This window comes from Nicotiana attenuata, unplaced genomic scaffold, assembly GCF_001879085.1.
Source record: "Nicotiana attenuata strain UT unplaced genomic scaffold, NIATTr2, whole genome shotgun sequence".
In the NCBI taxonomy this organism is placed as follows: Eukaryota; Viridiplantae; Streptophyta; class Magnoliopsida; order Solanales; family Solanaceae; genus Nicotiana; species Nicotiana attenuata.
This window is the reverse complement of record NW_017670519.1, coordinates 157,282-177,297: the sequence shown is the minus strand read 5'-3', so window position 1 is coordinate 177,297 and position 20,016 is coordinate 157,282. Positions and strand designations below refer to the sequence as shown.

The 20,016-nt window shown below is 42.8% G+C and overlaps 1 protein-coding gene and 1 long non-coding RNA gene across 4 annotated transcripts in view; one reads left to right on the top strand and one right to left on the bottom strand.

Annotated features, from left to right (window-relative positions):
• Positions 1–7,450, top strand: part of LOC109240486 (mitochondrial fission protein ELM1) — a 40,502-nt gene extending 33,052 nt beyond the window's left edge. Inside the window, exon 10 of the mRNA XM_019407141.1 lies at positions 6,986–7,450. Coding sequence (XP_019262686.1) covers positions 6,986–7,087 — 102 coding nt within the window. The 3' untranslated portion in view covers positions 7,088–7,450. The remainder of the gene's footprint in view (positions 1–6,985) is intronic.
• A 1,254-nt stretch (positions 7,451–8,704) lies between these two features.
• LOC109240485 lies at positions 8,705–11,544 on the bottom strand. Of its 3 annotated transcripts, none has more exons than XR_002070081.1 (5): positions 11,279–11,544; positions 10,689–10,935; positions 10,429–10,569; positions 9,319–9,378; positions 8,705–9,215 (listed from the first exon to the last, which is right to left on the bottom strand). It is a non-coding gene; the product is annotated as an uncharacterized LOC109240485 (long non-coding RNA). The 3 variants fall into 3 exon arrangements; XR_002070083.1 differs by having other exon boundaries at positions 8,705–9,210; XR_002070082.1 differs by having other exon boundaries at positions 8,705–9,198.
• Between the last annotated feature and the right edge of the window lie 8,472 nt (positions 11,545–20,016).

The following is a 20,016-nucleotide window of genomic DNA, read 5'->3' as shown; positions in this document are numbered from 1 at the left end:
TGGGGAGGGCGGGAGGGTTAGAAAAAAAGTAAAACACCGCGCCTCATTTTTTACTTTGTTTTTAACGGCCAAATATTGTACTTTTAAATAACGGATATTAACCTCTCGCCATTCTTTATGGCTTTAACGACTGGAAAAATTATTAGTCGCTATAAATATGCTTATAACTTCCACATTCATGACTTTTCGTTAAAAAATGGTCGTTGAAAGTCAATTTTCTTGTAGTGATCTCTCATTTGAACAGAGGTTCATTGCAAAAGTGAGCAAAATGCTGAAATCATAAACAGTCCCTCGGGCAAATATCACTCGTATACATCCCCTCGGGCAAACATCACTCATATACAGCCCCTCGAGCAAACCTCACCATCACCTAGATATAGCCCCTCGGGCAAACCTCACCATACAACCCCGGGCGAACCTCACCATCACTCATGCCTCCCAATCACTCGACACTCGCACTCAGTAGGTACTTGCGCTCACTGGGGGTGTGCAGACTCCGGAGGGGGTCCTTCAGCCCAAGCGCTATAACAAGTCAATTTTCTTGTAGTGATCTCTCATTTGAACAGAGGTTCATTGCAAAAGTGAGCAAAATGCTGAAATCATAAACAACCCCTCGGGCAAACATCACTCGTATACATCCCCTCGGGCAAACATCACTCATATACATCCCCTCGGGCAAACCTCACCATCACCTAGATATAGCCCCTCGGGCAAACTTCACCATCACTCGGCACTCGCGCTCAGTAGGTACATGCGCTCACTGGGGATGTGCAGACTCCGGAAGGGGTCCTTCAGCCCAAGCGCTATAACAAGCCAATCATGGCATAAATCAATCAGGCTCTCGGCCTCACTCAATCATAAATCAGTAAAGCATGCTGAGGTGTGCAACCCAATCCCATATATATCCTCACAAATCAGGCCCTCGACTCTCACTCAGTCATAAGTCAGTAAAACATGTTGTGGCGTGCAGCCCGATCCCATAGATATCCTCACAAATCAGGCCATCAGCCTCACTCGATCATAAATCAGTGAAACATGGCATTCAACCCAAACAACATTTATATGATGCATCAAAACGGAGTAATAGACACTGAGTTATGCAGTAAATAAGTGTAAAAGATGATTGAGTATAGATTGCCAATCGAAAACAATGAGAGGATAGCAACAAAAGACCACTAAAGGTCCAAACAACATCGACATAAGGCCTAAACATGGCATCCAGCACGATTTACAGAAATTCTTTGTAAAACACGTAAGGAGAATGCAATTTCAACAAAATGTTCCACTTTACAGTAGATACGGGACGGACCAAGTCACAATACCCAACGGTGCACGCCCACACGCCCGTCACCTAGCATGTGCGTCACTTCAAGATAGTCACATGACACAAAATTCGGGGTTTCATACCCTCAGGACTAGATTTACAATCGTTACTTACCTCAAGCAGATCAAATCTCTACTCCGCGATGCTCTTGCCCGAAATTGGTTCAACCCTCCTCCCCCCGGGCACACGTCTCGAAATCCGACAAAAATTACAAAACTAGAAAACACATTCACTCACGAGTCCAATTATACTAGTTTCACTCAAATCCGACTTCGAATCGACATTTTAATCCCAAAAATTCATTTTATGAGGTTTCTACAATTTTTCCCAAATTTCCACCTCAAAGTACTAATGGATGATGAAATCAATGATATATTCATGTATATTAACCAAATACGAGTTAGAATCACTTACCCCGATGAATTTCTTGAAAAACCCACGAAAAATCGCCACCAATCGAGTCCCTAGGTCCAAAATGTGAAATAATGCCCTAAACCTCGTTTATAGTGCACCCTCTGAACTCCCACTATGCGGTCCGCACAATTCCAAGTGCGGCCGCACATCCCAGCTCCTACGGTCGCATAAAAATAGTGCGGCCGCACCTTTTGGTGGCTGCAGTGCCAAGCTTTGGTATTTTGGCCAGAACTTTCTCTACAGATGTCCAAATGATGACTTCTTTACCTTTCTGGAAACTAGACACGAAGGGCTACAACTTCATTTTTGAATCATCTCGAAATTCCTTGTAGATCAAAAGATATAGGCTTCCGAAGTTGGACCAGCGGATCTGCAGAACTCCCTGAAGAGTGCGGCAACAACAGAATTGTGCGGTCCGCACCCCTCCTCTGTGGTCCGCACTTTCAAAGCACCAGAACAATATTAGAGTGCCGGAAATGTCCGGACTCGCTCGAAGCTCACCCGAGGCCTCTGGGACCTCAACCAAAGGTACCATCAAGTCCTAAGATACCATACAAACTCAATCGAGCTCTCAAATCACGTCAAACAATAACAAAAACATTACTCGTGCACCAATTCAAGCTTAATGAACTTGAAACCTCAAACTTCAACAACCGATGCCGAAACCTATCAGATCACGTCCGAATGACCTCAAATTTTACACACACACGTCACAAATGCCGAGCACACATCTGTTGATCTTGCCCCCTTAGCCCCGGAAGAATAAACCCTGGTCGAAGCACGATCGCTCGGAGGAGCCACCTTTTCAGAACCAGAAACCTCGGGTGCAGCAGGCTCGGGCGATATTTCCGTCTCAAAGGCCCGGCCCCATTTCGCCTTGCCATGAGCGCCATCGCCTTGCAAGTACATTTCCAGCTTATTGTTGCCGCCCTCTGGCTCGGAAGCTGGCAACCCCTCCTCCTCTCCGGAGGAGCACAACCTCGCCTTTGGAGGCTCTCCGATATCTACGACAGCAAGATTAATACATGAAAAGGGAAAAGTGTCTCTCCAAATGAACAAGGAACAAGGAAAGTGCAGTATATACGCGCACCGTGATGTTTTGCTTCCCATCTGCCCTGGGACGCAGCTCGCCATCTACGCTTGTCGCAAGTCGAGGGGTCGCCAGCTTCCGGACCCAACCAGGAGATAGAACTTCGCCCGGCGTCCATGAAATTGCTGCAGAAAGGAAGGAAACACGATTAATAAACTAACTTCCGCCGTGAGCAAATCTGAGAAAATACGGGATGCTCCACTCACGCGTATAGTTCTATTCTTCAGGGAATGGCATAAGTTCAACTGGGGTAACGTCAGCCGTCCAGACTCAGACGAACCGACTAACCCACTCCCGATCTTCGTGTTCCTTATCATCAACAACAAAAGGCGTGGACAAACGGCACTGCAAGATTAGCAGACCTCAGTGGTGAAAGGGTACAGCCTGACGAGATGACTGAGCGTGAATTCAATCCCCGGCTTCTCTGCAAAAAACCTCATCCTCAACACTATTCGCCAAAACGACGGGTGTATCTGCGCCAAGATAACCCGATACTTTACACAGAAGTCGAGCACGACCCTGTCGAGAGGTCCCAGTGTGAAAGGATATGTGTATACATTCAGGAATCCATCGGCAGGGTCAGCGATACCCTCGTCCGGGGAAAGCACCTGTAGCGCTACCTCGTCCCCCATCCGCAGTCTCTCCTCACTAACTCAAGATGCTCCTCTTTGATCGAAGACATAGCCTTCAAAGTAAACTCCCGCGGGTCCCGAACGCTAGGAGCGGAACTCTCCTCTCTCTGCCGGGCAAACCCCGAAGTAGCAGTCATGGCTATGGCAGTGCTGGAAGAGCAAAAGCGGGATCACAAACACTTTGATGCTAAGGTAACGAAGGACTCGGCGCAGAAATGGAAGGATAGCTTTCTAGAAAAGTGGGATCTCCCAAGAAGCGGAAGCAACCCCATATATATGTGGAAACAACAACGGTCCGCCTGCCCAAGATAGGCCCCGGGAGGCCAATAACTTTGATGCGAATCCCGAGGTGGTACCCGACCTCGAGGACTGCCATCAAGCAGAAGTTAGGCTTTAAGAAGCCGATCTCCAGTCCCGAGGTGGTACCCGACCTCGAGGACCTCCATCGAAAAGAAGTTAGGCTTTAAGAAGCCAACGGCACCATCTCCAGTCCCGAGGTGGTACCCAACCTCGAGGACCCCCATCGAAAAGAAGTTAGGCTTTAAGAAGCCAACGTCACCATCTCCAGTCCCCGAGGTAATGCCCGACCTCGAGGACCTCCATCGAAAAGAAGTTAGGCCTTAAGAAGCCAACAACGCTATCTCCAGCCCCGAGGTGGTATCCGACCTCGAGAACCTCCATCAACAAGAAGTTAGGCTCCAGGAAGCCCTCCGCTCCCTTACAGAGCTCAATGGGGTATCCGACCTCAAAGATTCCCCTCAAGAAGGAAAACGAGCATTTCGAGCTCCGCCCATAAAGGCCTGATCTCAGGACACCGCCTAAATCTGGATAAACCCCTCATCTGGGACCTATTTACAACGTCTTAAAAGGTAATCTACGCCGGGCCGGGGGGTGAAGGTGAGCAGCGATTTATAGTACAAATGACTTTCTAAAAGTCGGAGGAAGACGGCCCCCCATGCATCATCATCTCGAGTCAGCAACAGCAGCAATAGCAGCCGTAATAACATCAGCAGCGGCACCGAGACGGAATAATCCCGCTCGACAAAAGGAAGCTCAGGCAGGAGGCCACCACACAGCTGATAAAAATGCTGCCATATGACCTTAAGGCCATGAACCTCAAACATGGTGGTAAAGAGGAAGATGGCGAGAAGAAAGTGGTGAACGAACAGAGAAGGGCGTTTAGATATAAAAATAGCGCCAGCGCCATCGATACTCTGAAAGACGGATCGACAGGCACAATCAATGCGTTCTTGAAAACTGAGTCGACGGCGCTACTGTCACTTTGAAGAATGGGAATCGACAGTGCATTGAATGGCACCGAAAAGACAAGTCCATAGGATGTCCCGGTTACCATAAAGGCTTACGTCGTAGGTTGCGTCACCATTATGACATCGTCGTAGAGAGCCCGGAGAGTCGGGCGTCAAAATCGTTTCATATCGCTTTGTTCTAGGAAACGCGGAGACTATCTGTATACGGCAAAATCGGAGGGTCCAATTTTCCGTCATCGAGGCATTTCGGAAGATCACCTCGAAGCCTCGAGGTTGCAAAGATACGGTCGAGTCTTCTTCTTCGGAGCTCGTCGGCATCCGGTCTGAAGAATAGCGGTTGGGACTAGGATAAAAATGGGGAGTCCCCAAGAAGCGGCTAAGTCTGAAAAGCCTACTACTCTGAACCCTAATCGGGGTATCACATCTAGCTGTCCCATCTCCATACCTTTACAACTAATGTATGTCTTACCATATAAGCTTCCCCCCTTCTATATAAGGGGGATCTTCATTATTTCATAGAGGATTGATGTTGCTCCAACTATTCTACACAAGATAAATAGTAACTCTCTCTCTCTTTTTTCTCTCTAACATACTCTCTCGATATTGTTGCTTTATTTTGTTATCTTCATACTTGTTCTTCATTTATTGCTTATCATTGGCCATAAAGAGCCTCCTTTAATATTATCGTATCTGTTAGCCCTTCCCCGACTGCCCCGATAGCTCGAGCCCGAGCTCGGGAACCGACCTCGAGGCCCTAAATCGACTAGCTCGAGGCCCCGCACGGCCATCTTTCGGTTCGATTACGATTCCATTTTAGCTTGCATCTCATCCTTAAACTTCGCACACATAGCATCAACTGCTCCACAACTAGCATAAAAATAGATCACGTATTTTTAGGGTCTCATCAACAAATTTAATTGTTATTACCATTTTCACGGTAAACAAAATGATTGCTTGAAATGTTTGATTGCTTGCCACCCCCCTCCCCCCCCCCCCTAATAATGCTTTTAAACAAAAAACAAAGTTACATGACTTGACCTAACTAAGCTAGAAACAACAACAACAACCCAATGTGGTCCCACAAGTGGGGTTTGGGGAGAGTAGGATGTACGCAGCCTTACCCCTACCCTGGAAGGGCAGAGAGACTGTTTCCGATAGACCCTCGGCTAAAGAAGTGAGAGAAGTCCTGGTAGCAAGTAATTAACTAAGCTAGAAAAACACACTAAATGAAAATGAAGTAAAACTACTCTATAATTACTATGAAAAGGACTTGGTTTACAGCAACGTAGGAACAAGTCCGTTGGCAGCAGCTTTGTCTTTCGGGTCAGGGTCTGCGCGCGTGGTGCTGTTGGCGCGCGCGACACTTGTTGTATTTGCCTGCGGCTGGTGCTTGGCATCAGGTCTGTGCACGAGGCGCTGTTGGAATGTGCCTGCAGCTGGGCGCAGGCGAGGCATCAGGATCTGCGCGCGGTGTGCTGTTGGCATCAACTTGATTTGTGCACGCGACATTGTTGGCATCTTCCAGCCGCTGGGCACTGGCGAGGGATATCGGTGGGGCGGAAGAGGCACATGCGCGCTTGTCACTTGGCGCTGCCGAGACCACGGGGACGACCATGGCGCTAGGCATTGGGAGGCTTGCTAGGGCGTTATGGGGCGCGCCCAAGGGGTCATGGGGCGTGGTTGGAGAGCAGCCCATGACAGTACTCTCGTATTTTATTGGTCTTTTAGGTTTCTATTCTTTTACTTGTTGTTTCTTTCATTCCGATCAGCTTACGATCTTGTTGTTATTAATGCTTCTTTTCCATGGCTTTTCACTTTCTTTCGGGCCATGTTTCTTTTCATTACTGTTGTGCTTATGCTTTACTGAGTCGAGGGTATATTGGAAACAACCTCTCTATCTGCACAAGGTAGGGATAAAGTCTGCATACATACTACCTTTCCCAGGTCCCACTACGTGGGTTTATACCGGATATTATGTTGTTTGAGTATTTGCTTGTGGATATCTATTATCATGAATTGCTTGTCTCTGAGGTGTTTGCTTGTTGGAAATATGCCTAAACTGCTTTATTACTTCCCCATAAAGAAGTTTATTTACTTGCGGAAATATGCTGAAGGTGCTTTATTACTTACCCATTAAGAAGTGGGAATACTGGAGGTGGTTGATTAACTTCTTGTCTATGGAAGACTACTAGGCAATTCTGTTTTCACTGTTAAGCTCTGACATTTTTTTTTTTATCTTTCTTTTAAAAAAAAACAGATGTCAGAAAGCTGGAGTTACCCCCCGCTCAATGATACTTCTACTGCAGCTACTCGTGTCAATGCAGCTCTTGCTGAAAGAGGATGGAAGATTAAAGCATAGAATCCCCTGGTGTATATTGTTGTTGTCACAGTTTTTTTTTTTTTTTTTAATGATGTGTTCAGAGCTGAGGTCATGTATTATGATTGATCTAATCTTATAGGAGGAAAAAGAAATAATTGTCAGATAAAATCAGAGTTGAACAATGAGGCTCCTATTCTTTTACCCATTGAGGGTTTTTGGCACATATTGACAAAATAAAACGTCAATCTTTATATGTAAAGCAGAAGCAATGGATGGCTTGGAGGAATGTTTTGTTTCACGGTTTGGTTTCCTCAAGTCATAAAAGATCAAAATTTAACAAGTTCAAATATTATTCTGCTTTGTTGTAACTTTCCACAATATATTTTTTTGTTCACGCACGGATGTCACTCTGTATTTGTCTGTGTGTAGATATAGAATTTTTCCGTAGTTCACATGGGATTCCAAGCCTCTTAACTGTTGACATTCTGTGTGTAATCCGCGTGCAAAATTTGCACATTCGTTGTGGATCTGCTACGTACAATAGGGGAGAGTTGAATTTTGCAGTCTTTCTTAGTTGGTTATGCAAATCAAGCTGCATCAAACGCTTTGTGTTCGTTAACTGCTCCACTCCACAATCCCTATACAAGAAGTAATATAAGTTGTTTCTTCTCATGTCAATATGATAAAAAAAATATTTTAAAACATCGTTAGAAGTTAACATAGTATTAATCTCAAAAAGCGATAAGTCGAACATATGAAGTATTATAAAATACACGTACATGCTGGTGGTGCATGCATTCTTCCGTCGTATATAATGTGTAGGTGTTGGTGTTTGGTATTCTCTGTTGAGAAAGAGAAAAATACTAGAGTAGGATCAAACTTCAAATGGACCAGATTATCAAGTCTATACGATCTGTTGGTCAACGAGTAGCATTCCGTACTAGTCTCTGTCTTCAGCTTAGAAACGATAATGGGTGTTTAACGAGCCGGGTTGACCTGTTTCTGGACCGGCCCGGCCGGGTGATAGGGGTGTGTAGGCTGGGTTTGGGGGTTAGGAGGTTGGGACGTTTACATTTTTCAACCGGTACCGGATCGGTCAAATCGGGTTACTGTTGAACCGGTTCAACGGCTATTTTTTAAATCTTTTTTTTTGAAAAAAAAACCATTTGAGCGTTAGCAACGGTCAGCTTCCAATTTGACCGTCGGCCAACGGATATATTACAATAATAGCCTTTTTTTGGGGCAATTTTCTAAAAAATAACACTTTAGGTAATTACTAATTTAGTCATTGGCTTCCTTGTTATTTACATTTTTCCAAGTCAAACCAATAAGTGAGTATAGTGCCTAATGAAACCTCTAGTTTCTTTCAATATAATCTATTCCAATATATTAATTTTGGCTTTTGGTACACAATGAAGAAAGCTATTCGCATGAAGCTATCAACCAAATCAAAATTTAAAATATGCTTTAACTTTGATCCAACTTGCAAATCGCTAAGTTTTTCATGTAACAGAGAGTGTGCTGGATCAGTTGAAGCCAGTGGAAAAGTCTGTGATGACTATTCATTTATGTAATAAAAAATTGTTTGCTCTTTTTGGGCAGTCTGGCAAGAACTTAGATAACTGGAAAGCAAATACAGTAAAACCAAAACAAATATGCCAGAAAAATAAAAACAGGCGAATCGCTTCAATTAATGCGTAAAATTACACCTGATACACAGATATATCGCATATGAAATAAAATCGGCAAATATACCACATGTGTAATTCCACTCATGCTGACTTTTTTTTTAATATGGACTAAGAGGCTGACTTCTTTTTCACTCATAGAATTGAATCTCACAATGCGTTTGCCTTTCCAAGTAAAAGCATACGGATTGCATGTGAAAATTACATCTGATACGGAGGATATTGCATATGAAATATAATCGAAAAATATGCCACATGTGTAATGCCACTCAGAGGCTGACTTCTTTTTCATTCATAGAATTGAATCTGACCATGAGTCTGCCTTTCCAAGCTCTGCATTATGGGTTCTCGCAATACATATTAAATGACATCTGAACCATATTGTCGGAGCTCGTCATCCCCTAAAAGCTTTCTTCAAGATCATGCTCATGAGCCCTCACCATATGAAACCTCTGAAACACGCTGAAGAATGCACTGTACTGAGATTCATATAAAGTTAGAAGTATTACTTAGCTATATTAAAATTGATGTACAATTGTCTTGAAATGTCATAATAACTCCAACGATGGAGAAAGTACTAACCTTGCATCCATAGTAGCAGCATTCAGCTCCATATCCTTTGTATTTTCTTTATTACACAATCTACGAACCAAAATAACAACTGTAAAGAAGATCCAAACAGGACTAACCATGAAAACATAAAACTTACAAAATCCTTCCCCATACTACCGCTTGTCTTCTTTTGCTCCCATGCTTTTCTTGTTTCTACTTTAATAACTTCATCCCTCTTCTCACATTCAGCAATTCATGCTTTTCTTGTTTCTACTTAGATAACTTCATCCCTCATCTCGCATTCAACAATTCATGCTTTTCTTGGTTCTACTAAAATAACTTCATCCCTCTTCTCACATTCAGCAATTCTATTTCCTGCTTTTTATCAATAAAATCAGACCAATACTCTTCCAAGACTTCCCCCTTTACACTTTCTATTTCTTTAACTTCTCCAAAGCTCACATGTAATTTTAGGTTTTCCATCTTAAACCTAATTGTTTCCTTTTTCCCTTGTTATTTATCACATCAAACACCTTCTCGACTTCACTATCAACAATTCAGAATATAAAAATACATGAAAAACCAACCAAACAGAAGGGGATATTTACCTCTAGCGAGCAGTAGTGCTAAAGTTTCAGCAGTGGTACATTACTTACTAACCTTTATCCTACTCAAACCTTTTCACTTTTATTAGATCTAGCTAGTTGAACTCAAAAAATTGAACAAAATAAATGTTCTATATCATAAACAAACTGATCCATCCATAAAGACTACTACTTATCAAAGGACTACAACTTGGGCAAGATAAAAGCAAAACATGCCCATATCATTCCATCGCTTGCATACACTGAGTTAGATACTCGATATCATGTCTTACTGAAATAACAGATTCATACCATAGTGACATACCTATAATATGTGAATCAATTTAAGAAATAATTAACATACACAATTTTGAATATGAAGCAGTCTTGAAGGTTCAAAAAAACCAACCAGATAGGATACCATCAGATATATGCGAAGAAGGTTCTATATACCACCATTATCTAAAAAAGAAGGTTCTACCTACCACAACAACAAATATTACAATGGAAATAAAAATAAATTTCAGTAAATTAGAGTGATAGTACAGATGTTTACCTCAAAAATAGTCTATCTTTAGCATGTGAATAAAAAGGCAGCCTGGTGCACTAAGCTCCCGCTATATGCGGAGTCCGGGGAAGGGCCGGAACACAAGTGTCTTCAATATGTGAATGAACTTCACAAATATGTGGGGCAACACTGCAGGTGTTAAAACCAAAAGATCTGAACCACCTCCTTTAGGCATATTTTATTAGCGGATGGACATCACCTTTGTTTACACACAAAAAAGACATTGTTTACCAGAAAAGAATGCTTACTTTGTTGAAGTCGCTGCTCTGATAAGCCTTCTCCATTTCCATGCCTAATTCCGCCAAACGTCAGAACCAATCTCACTCAATTGAATAAGGTAAATTAAAACCTTGTTAAAGTAGAGCCTTTCTGCAATATTTTAGGTAACCTCTTTCAGGTAGTAATATAGGCAACATTTGTTATCTATACATCATTTCGTTTCACCTACTTCCTGTGCTTCTTCTCTTTTTCGCTTTTCTAAGGCCTTACCTACAGCTGCACCATTCAAGGAAATAAGAGACAAAGGGGGAAAACAAAAACTTAGATAAAGATCAGAAGGTGAAAATTCGACCACGCACACACATGCATTATGGGTCGATGTAATCATGAAAAGAATGGTTCGATGAGATATCTTTGGACTCAGATAGAGAAGATGATCGACCCTGTGACGGAGTTTTCGGGGCCAAAAGTTGGTTTAGGGGAAGGTTTTGTTTGGGAGAATTTAAACGAAAATAGAGAAGGGGTTTTAAATCAAACATTGCAAAACTAAAAGGAAATTGAGGAAGAAAATTCTTCAGATAACATAAAAAAGCGCAGAGGAAATAAATTAGGGTATTACCTGGTGAAGTTGTTTTTCGTAAGTAGAGAGATTCGAAGCGAATTGTTCAACTCCAACTTCATCTCCTCCGCTTTGCATTTTTTAAAATCAAACTACTTAAGATTCCAACAAAACTAACCAAATATTTCTGGATTTCCGATGACGAATTCGAGTTCCAGGTGTGCGTCAGAGAAAGAGAGTAGAAGAAATTGTCGAAGAATGTGACTTCTCAATAGAGGAAGCGACTGTTCAACAGGGAAAACAACTTTTGGGTATGTCTTTTAAACTGTTACGGTAAATCCAATTTTTGAAGGCAAATAAATGAGAAAATAGATAAATAGTCGTTCCTGCCTTACATAATGCCACATCACCTCTCTTAGGTCCCTCAACTATAATTATATATAGATTGGTTACTCGTGCCACCCGTTACACTTTTCGGCTATTTTTGTCCTTGCTGTTAATGAATTCTGAAAAAATACCCCTAACGCTAACGTTTTGGCACTGTGACAGCTGACCACATCAATTTTATTCATGTTCGCTGCCATGTCAACTGCCAAGTCATTAATTAACCCACTCCTTTTCTTATTAAAATATTATCATCTTCTTGTCCCTCACACTCCCTCGCCTTCCAACTTTACCAATAACCATTATCCCCATCCAAAAACTACTGTCCTCGCACTCTATGATCGTTTAGAAACACCAAACAAAGAACCAATTTACTCTTAAGGCAGCAAATGCTTAACCTAAGAAACAGAAAAAATATAAATTAATAGAAAACAATAATAGCTTGTACCATAATTTTACTTTTCATAACCTTGATCGCATAGAAACAGTATAATAATTTGGTGTTGTATGGAACCCGACATGGCAGCTGCCAAATTTTTTTTCGATAATAACTATTTGGAATCGAAACTTAGGTTCTAACCATGTCTTTGTTGTGTTCCTTCTCGTGATTTGGAGCTTGTTTACACAGAGTTGGTAAGTCCAAAATTGAACTTTTGTTATATGTTCTGCTTTTTTATTTTCAACAATGTTAAAATCTTTTGTTTTTTCCAAAAATATAAGATAAGTTTTGATCTTTATGGTCCTTTAATGGTAAAGATTTGTATTTTTTTAATAGGAGGATATGGCTGTAGCAAATGGATTCTAAGGTGATGGATTGTGCGTGAGATATTATATACAGAAATATACTATATATTAGTATGGATGTTGTAGTTTTAAATCTAAAATGTGATTTTAAACACTGTCGAAGGTCTCAAAACGCCATTGAAGGCCGATTGGCTTTTGGGTTTTGTCCATTTGAAGATGCCGATCTATAAAGAAGAAGAGGTTGGATCTAAAATTTGAAGAGCTGACATCGTTTCATAGCTTAAAATCCTGATTGTGAACTACTTGATTACTTGAAACGTTAGAGAAGGAGCTAAAAACTCCATTGGAGGGTTTTTTGGTGAAGCTTGAAAACATTAATGGTGTCACGACCCCAACCCCGGTCGTGATGGCGTCCAACACAATGCTAGGCAAGCCCGACCAATTACATAACCCTGACCATTTTTACCACTCATGAATTTATTTAACACAGGTAAATTACTAAGTCATAATACTGAATATCTGAAATAAAGTGCAAACATGCGGAAATCCCCAAGTATAAATACTACTACGCAGCCCGAGAATCCGGTGTCACCAGTCTGAGCCTCTAACATACGAGTGTCAACCTACTACATAATAGTCTAAAGAAATACGGAATAAAATAAATATGATAGATGGGAAAATTAGGACTGCGGACGTCATGCAGCTACCTTGATGCTCCTGGATATGATGCTCGGCAGAGAAATCCTCACTCAGCCTCAGTGGGTGCACATAGATCTGCACACAAGGTGCAGGGAGTAATGTGAGTACTTCGAACCCAGAGAGTAATAAACATAAAGGGTTGAGAGTAAGAAATCCTGGATAGGCACAATGTAAGCTATAATTACAGCAGTTTAATCCAGATAATGTCAACTCAATAAACCAATAAAAACAATGATGCTGCAACAGATAAGTAAATGAATGACAATCAATTAAGACATGCAACAAATAGTACGGTACTCTCTAGTACCCGTTGCGGCGTGCAGCCCGCTCCATTTATTTATCGTCGACGGCGCTCACTGGGGGTGTGCAGACTCCGAGAGGGGCCCCTTACGGCCCAAGCGCAATATCAAGCCATCTCGTGGCATCCATTAGGCCCTAAGCCTCATATCAATATCAATATAATACTGCTGCGGCGCGCAGCCCGATCCCATACTCAGTCCAGAATCATATAAGCCCCTCGGGCACAATAATATAGAAATATTCAGCCCAAACTTCATTAGAAATATTATTTAAGTTCCAAGTTTTGAGAAAAAGTGGCTGAGTTTGCAAAACAGTACTAAATACTAGGACTGAGTTCAATTGTCTGAAAATATGGTAAGAAACCAATAAAAATAATCCCTGAAGGATTCAATCAGTTGGCACGAGGCCAAATTATGACAATTAATCCATTTTTATAAGGATCTCACTAAGCTTCAATCANAAAAGACTATGGTATCGGGCTCGTATTTTGGTTCCGACGCCCGGTACAAGTCTTAAATATGTGCTAAGCGCTTTCTGTAAAGTTTGGTCGAAATCGGATGTCATTTGACGTGTTTCGGACCTAAATATCTAAAATTTTAAGTTATGAAGATTGAAATGAAAATCATGATCTTGAGGCTTGATTCGATGGTTTTTGATGTTATTTTGGCGATTTGATCGCTCGAGTAAGTTCGTAGGATATTATTGAGTTAGTGTGTGTGTTTGGTTGGGAGCCCCGAGAGCTCGGGAACGATTCGGAGGTGGTTCGGGGTAATTTTACACCTAGAAAACATAGCAGATTTTCTGCAATTTTTGCACAGCAAATCCCTTCTTCGCGTTCGCGTTCCAAACACGCGTTCGCGAAGCTTCAGTGGTCCCTCTTCATCGCGTTCGCATCCCTCGCCTCGCGTTCGCGTAGAGTCATCTGACCCTGAGGGCTTGGTCCTTTTTCTTCTTCGCGTTCGCGGACACTTGACCGCGTTCGCGTAGCTTGCCAGACTCCCTTCAGCGCGTTCGCGTTTCCCCTATCGCTTTCGCGTATAACAGTTCCTGGACCCTAGCAATTTCCTTCTATGCATTCGCGTCTGTCTCCACGCGATCGCGATAGCTTACCCAGTTTACCCTTCGTGAACGCGGCCCTCTCCCGCGAACGCGAAGGGCAATTTTGCCCAGCGAATTTATAAGTTAAAATCAGAACAATGAACTCGGGATTTTCATAAAAATACACGAACTCCTTTCTTCTCAAGCACTTAGGCGTCCATTGAAGCTCCCTTTCATCAAAACTTCTTGGGTAAGCATTGTTCAACTTGTTTACTTCAATTTCCTCTATTAATTACTAAATTCCTAGCCCTAAATCATGAATTCAAAGTAGAAAATGGGGGTTTTGGGTAGAGTTAGGGCTTTGGGGATTTTGGGTGATTCAACCTCAATTTGGGGTCGAATCTTGAAATAAATTATATATTTGAACTCGTAGGGTTATGGGTGATTGGGTTTTGGTCCGAGCCTCGTGTTTCGACCATGTGGGACCGGTGTCGAATTTTGGTGTTTTTGGAAGAATGATAGGAATTTCACTTCTAGGCTATGGGATTATGTTTTTGAGCCCTTATTGATATTATTGAACTAATTATGCCTAGATATCATTGTTTCGGAGTTGGATTGTAGAGGAAAGGCGGTATTAGAGAGTTGATTGCTATTCTAGGACCGAGGTAAGTGTTTGTTCTAACTTTGGCTTGAGGGAATAGGATTAGGATGTTATTTGCTACTTGCTAAATGTGGAGTATGGTGTATAGGCATGGTGACGGTTGTCTATGCACCGGAGTCTAGCATGATCGTGAGTCTTAATTGCTTTTAATTCGAATGATGCGACACGACTTCCTTGTTTAATTGATAAATTTCATATAATGTGAACGGTTGAGGAAGAATTGTGATTGGTATATTTTGGAGCGTTGGCTCGAACAAGAATGTGATAGTTGAGAAAGAAGTGATTTAAAAGAGGATGTGTTGTGATTTTTCCCTTGCCGGGACGTGTAGACTATTATTATGTACTCTCCCTTGCCGGGATATTTGGGCTGTTAGCTGTACCCTTGCCGGGTTTAAGTGTTGTGTTGTCGAATTCCCCTAATGGGGCCTTCTTTACAAAGTCAGATATTTTGAACCATAATATGGGATCGTGTGGCACGCCGTCCACTTATACTCTATAATATGGGATCGTGTGGCACGCTGTCCACTTATATATATATATATTATGAAATGGGATCGTGTGGCACGCCGTCCACTTATGAATTAAGAAATGGGATCATGTGGCGCGCCGACCACTTATATATATGAGCTATGTTATTGAGATAGTTTCGTCGTTATATCCGTGGATCTGTATTCGCCGTATTTTCCCTGAGCATGCCCCCCTTCCCCTTTTTAGTTGACATTCTCTGTTGTTATTTCTGTTGCCTTGTTATATATATATCTGTACAGGTTGTTTTTGGTAGGTCCTGTCTAGCCTCGTCACTGCTTCGCCGGGGTTAGGCCAGGCACTTACCAGCACATGGGGTCGATTGTGCTGATGCTACACTTCTATGCTTTTTGCACAGATCATAGTACCGGAGCAGGAGCCTTTGGCCAGCAGTAGGAGCGTTGGGAGCTTACTTCAGTCCGGAGATTTTCGAGGTAGCTTGCTGGCACCCGCATGGCCCGGAGTCTCTCTTATCTCTGTCTTTCGTTTGATTTCCCTTGTATCGGATCAGACAGTACTGTATTCTTATTCAGACTTTGTTTTTAGCATTCAGTAGAAGTTCGTGAGTTAGTGACACTAGATCTGGGTAGAGGTGTATTTGAAATTCCGCACTAGGTTTCTGTTATTTATGTTTCGAGACTTCCGCTTTTATATTAATTGCCTCGTTCTTCTTTATACTGATAATGATGTTGAGAGAAATGTTAAACTAATTGGCTTGCCTAGCTCCTATTAGCAGGCGCCATCACGACTCCCGAGGGTGGGAAATCCGGGTCGTGACAAGTTGGTATCAGAGCACTAGGTTACATAGGTCTCACAACTCACGGACAACCTCGGTAGAGTCTGAGGGATCGGTACGGAGACGTCTGTATTTATCCCCCAGAGGCTACGGAGTTAGGAAAAGTTTCACTTTTGTTCTTTCCTGTCGTGCGATTCTGTTTCTCAAATACTGATTGTCTTTCTACTCTGTTCTTTCGCAGATGGTGAGAACACGTGCTTCCTCTTCCACCGCGCAGCAGCCCGAGCCCCCAGCAGCAGCTCCTGCGAGGGGCAGAGGCCGAGGCCGTGCCAGAGGCCGAGGCCGGGCCAGAGCTCAGCCCCGAGCAGCAGTCCCAGAGGTGGAGCCTCATGTTGATTACGATGAGGAGGCTCCAGCCCCAGCAGCTCCGGTGGGCCCAGCTCAGGTCCCAGAGGGGTTCATAGCCACCCCAGTTCTTCAGGACGCTCTGGTCAGATTGGTAGGCTTTGTGGAGAGCGTCACGAGAGCGAGTTTGCTTCCAGTAGCCCCAGCCACTTCTCAGGCTGGAGGAGGGGTTCAGACTCCTGCTACACGTACTCCGGAGCAGGTAGCTCCCCAGGCTCAGGTTCCAGTAGCGCAGCCAGCGGTGGCAGTTCAGCCGGGTATTGTGACTCAGACCGGCGATGGGAGCGGCTATGTCTTCAGATGCTTTGTGGAGGCTTNTCCTGAGGCATCGACCTGGGAGTCCGAGTCTGATATGCTGAGCCGTTATCCTCACCTATTTCCCGACTCAGGTACTTCTTTCTTTTGTCCGTTCGAGGACGAACGGTTGTTTTAGAGGTGGAGAATGTGACGACCCAAAGGGTCATCACCGGATTTCTCTCTTTTCCGTGTTTCTGAGGCCTTGAAAACCTCATCTCTGCTTGCCTCGATTTGCGTGCGCAGTCCGGGCGCGTAGCCGAAAAGCTTATATGTTAAATTCTGTGAAAAAATTACAAAATGTGGCTTTAAAATGATTAAAGTTGACTTTGGTCAACATTTTTGGTAAACGGACCCAGACCCGTGATTAGGCGGTCCCGGAGGGTCCGTAGAAAAATATGAGACTCGGGCATATGCCCGGAGTCGAATTTCGAGGTCGAGAGCCCGAGAAATGAATTTTTCTGTGAAATTATTTTTCTGAAATTATTAAGGAAAATAGAAATGAAAATTGATTAAAAGACTATGGTATCGGGCTCGTATTTGATTCCGACGCCCGGTACAAGTCTTAAATATGTGTTAAGCGCTTTCTGTAAAGTTTGGTCAAAATCGGATGTCATTTGACGTGTTTCGGACCTAAATATATAAAATTTGAAGTTATGAAGTTTGAAATGAAAATGATGATCTTGAGGCTTGATTCAATGGTTTTTGATGTTATTTTGGCGATTTAATCGCTCGAGTAAGTTCTTAGGATGTTATTGAGTTAGTGTGTGTGATTGGTTAGGAGCCCCGAGGGCTCGGGAGTGAATTGGAGGTGGTTCGGGGTGTTTTTACACTTAGGAAAGGATCAGATTCTGCTGCATTTTTTTTACACAGGCATTTTGTTCTTCGCGAACGCGGCCTCAGGCTCGCGTTCGCAGTGCTTTGGTCTTCCCCTCTTACGCGTTCGCGTCCTACTTCACGCGATCGCGTAGTTCTAATTCCCCCTCCATCGCGTTCGCATCCTCACTATCGCGAACGCGTAGCTTTACCAGCTTCCTCAACGCTTTTGTGTGGCCCCACACGCGTTCGCGTATAACAGTCCCTGGACCCCCCCAACATTTTCTTCTACGCGTTCGCATTCTATTTCACGCGTTCGCGATGGAGTGTCCAGTTTACCCTTCGCGAACGCGGCCTCTCTCCCGCGAAAGCGAAGGGCTATTTTGCCCAGCGAATTTTAAGTTAAAAAACAAAACAGTAGCTCGGGATTTTCATAAAAATACATGAACTCCTTTCTTCTCCAAGCACTTAGGCGTCCATTGAAGCTCCCTTTCATCAAAACTTCTTGGGTAAGCATTGTTCAACTTGTTTTCTTCAATTTCCTCTATTAATTACTAAATTCCTAGCCCTAAATCTTGAAATCAAAGTAGAAATTAAGGGTTTTGGGTAGAGCTAGGGTTTTGAGAATTTTGGGTGATTCAACCTCAATTTGGGGTCGAATCTTAAAACAAATTATATATTTGAACTCGTGGGGTTATGGGTGATTGGGTTTTGGTCCGAGCCTCGTGTTTGGACCATGTGGGACCGGTGTCGAATTTTGGTGTTTTTGGAAGAATGATAGGAATTTCATTTCTAGGCTATGGGATTATGTTTTGAGCCCTTATTGATATTATTGAACTAATTATGCCTAGATATCATTGTTTCGGAGTTGGATTGTAGAGGAAAGGCGGTATTAGAGAGTTGATTGCTATTCTTGGACCGAGGTAAGTGTTTGTTCTAACTTTGGCTTGAGGGAATAAGATTAGGATGTTATTTGCTACTTGCTAAATGTGGAGTATGGTGTATAGGCATGGTGACGGTTGTCTATGCACCGGAGTCTAGCATGACCGTGAGTCTTAATTGCTTTTAATTCGAATGATGCGATACGACTTCCTTGTTTAATTGATAAATTTCATATAATGTGAACGGTAGAGGAAGAATTGTGATTGGTATATTTTGGAGCGTTGGCTCGAACAAGAATGTGATAGTTGAGAAATAAGTGATTTAAAAGAGGATGTGTTGTGATTTTTTCCTTGCCGGGACGTGTAGACTATTATTATGTACTCTCCCTTGCCGGGATATTTGGGCTGTTACCTGTACCCTTGCCGGGTTAAAGTGTTGTGTTGTCGAATTCCCCTAATGGGGCCTTCTTTACAAAGTCAGATATTTTGAATCATAATATGGGATCGTATGGCACGCCGTCCACTTATACTATATAATATGGGATCGTGTGGCATGCCGTCCACTTATATATATATATATATATTATGAAATGGGATCGTGTGGCACGCCGTCCACTTTTATATTATGAAATGGGATCGTGTGGCACGCCGTCCACTTATGAATTAAGAAATGGGATCGTGTGGCGCGCCGACCACTTATATATATGAGTTATGGTATTGAGATAGTTTCGTCGTTATATCCGTGGATCTGTATTTGCTGTATTTTCCCCGAGCATGCCCCCCTTCCCCTTTTTAGTTGACATTCTCTGTTGTTATTTCTGTTGCCTTGTTATATATATATATATCTGTACAGGTTGTTTTTGGTAGGTCCTGTCTAGGCTCGTCACTACTTCGACGGGGTTAGGCCAGGCACTTACCAGCACGTGGGGTCGGTTGTGCTGATGCTACACTTCTATGCTTTTTGCACAGATCATAGTACCAGAGCAGGAGCCTTTGGTCAGCAGTAGGAGCGTTGGGAGCTTACTTCAGTCTGGAGATTTCCGAGGTAGCTTGCTGGCGTCCGCATGGCCCGGAGTCTCTCTTATCTCTGTCTTTCGTTTGATTTCCCTTGTATCGGATCAGACAGTACTGTATTCTTATTCAGACTTTGTTTTTAGCATTCCGTAGAAGTTCGTGAGTTAGTGACACTAGATCTGGGTAGAGGTGTATTTGAAATTTCGCACTTGGTTTCTGTTATTTATGTTTCGAGACTTCCGCTTTTATATTAATTGCCTCGTTCTTCTTTATACTGATAATGATGTTGAGAGAAATGTTA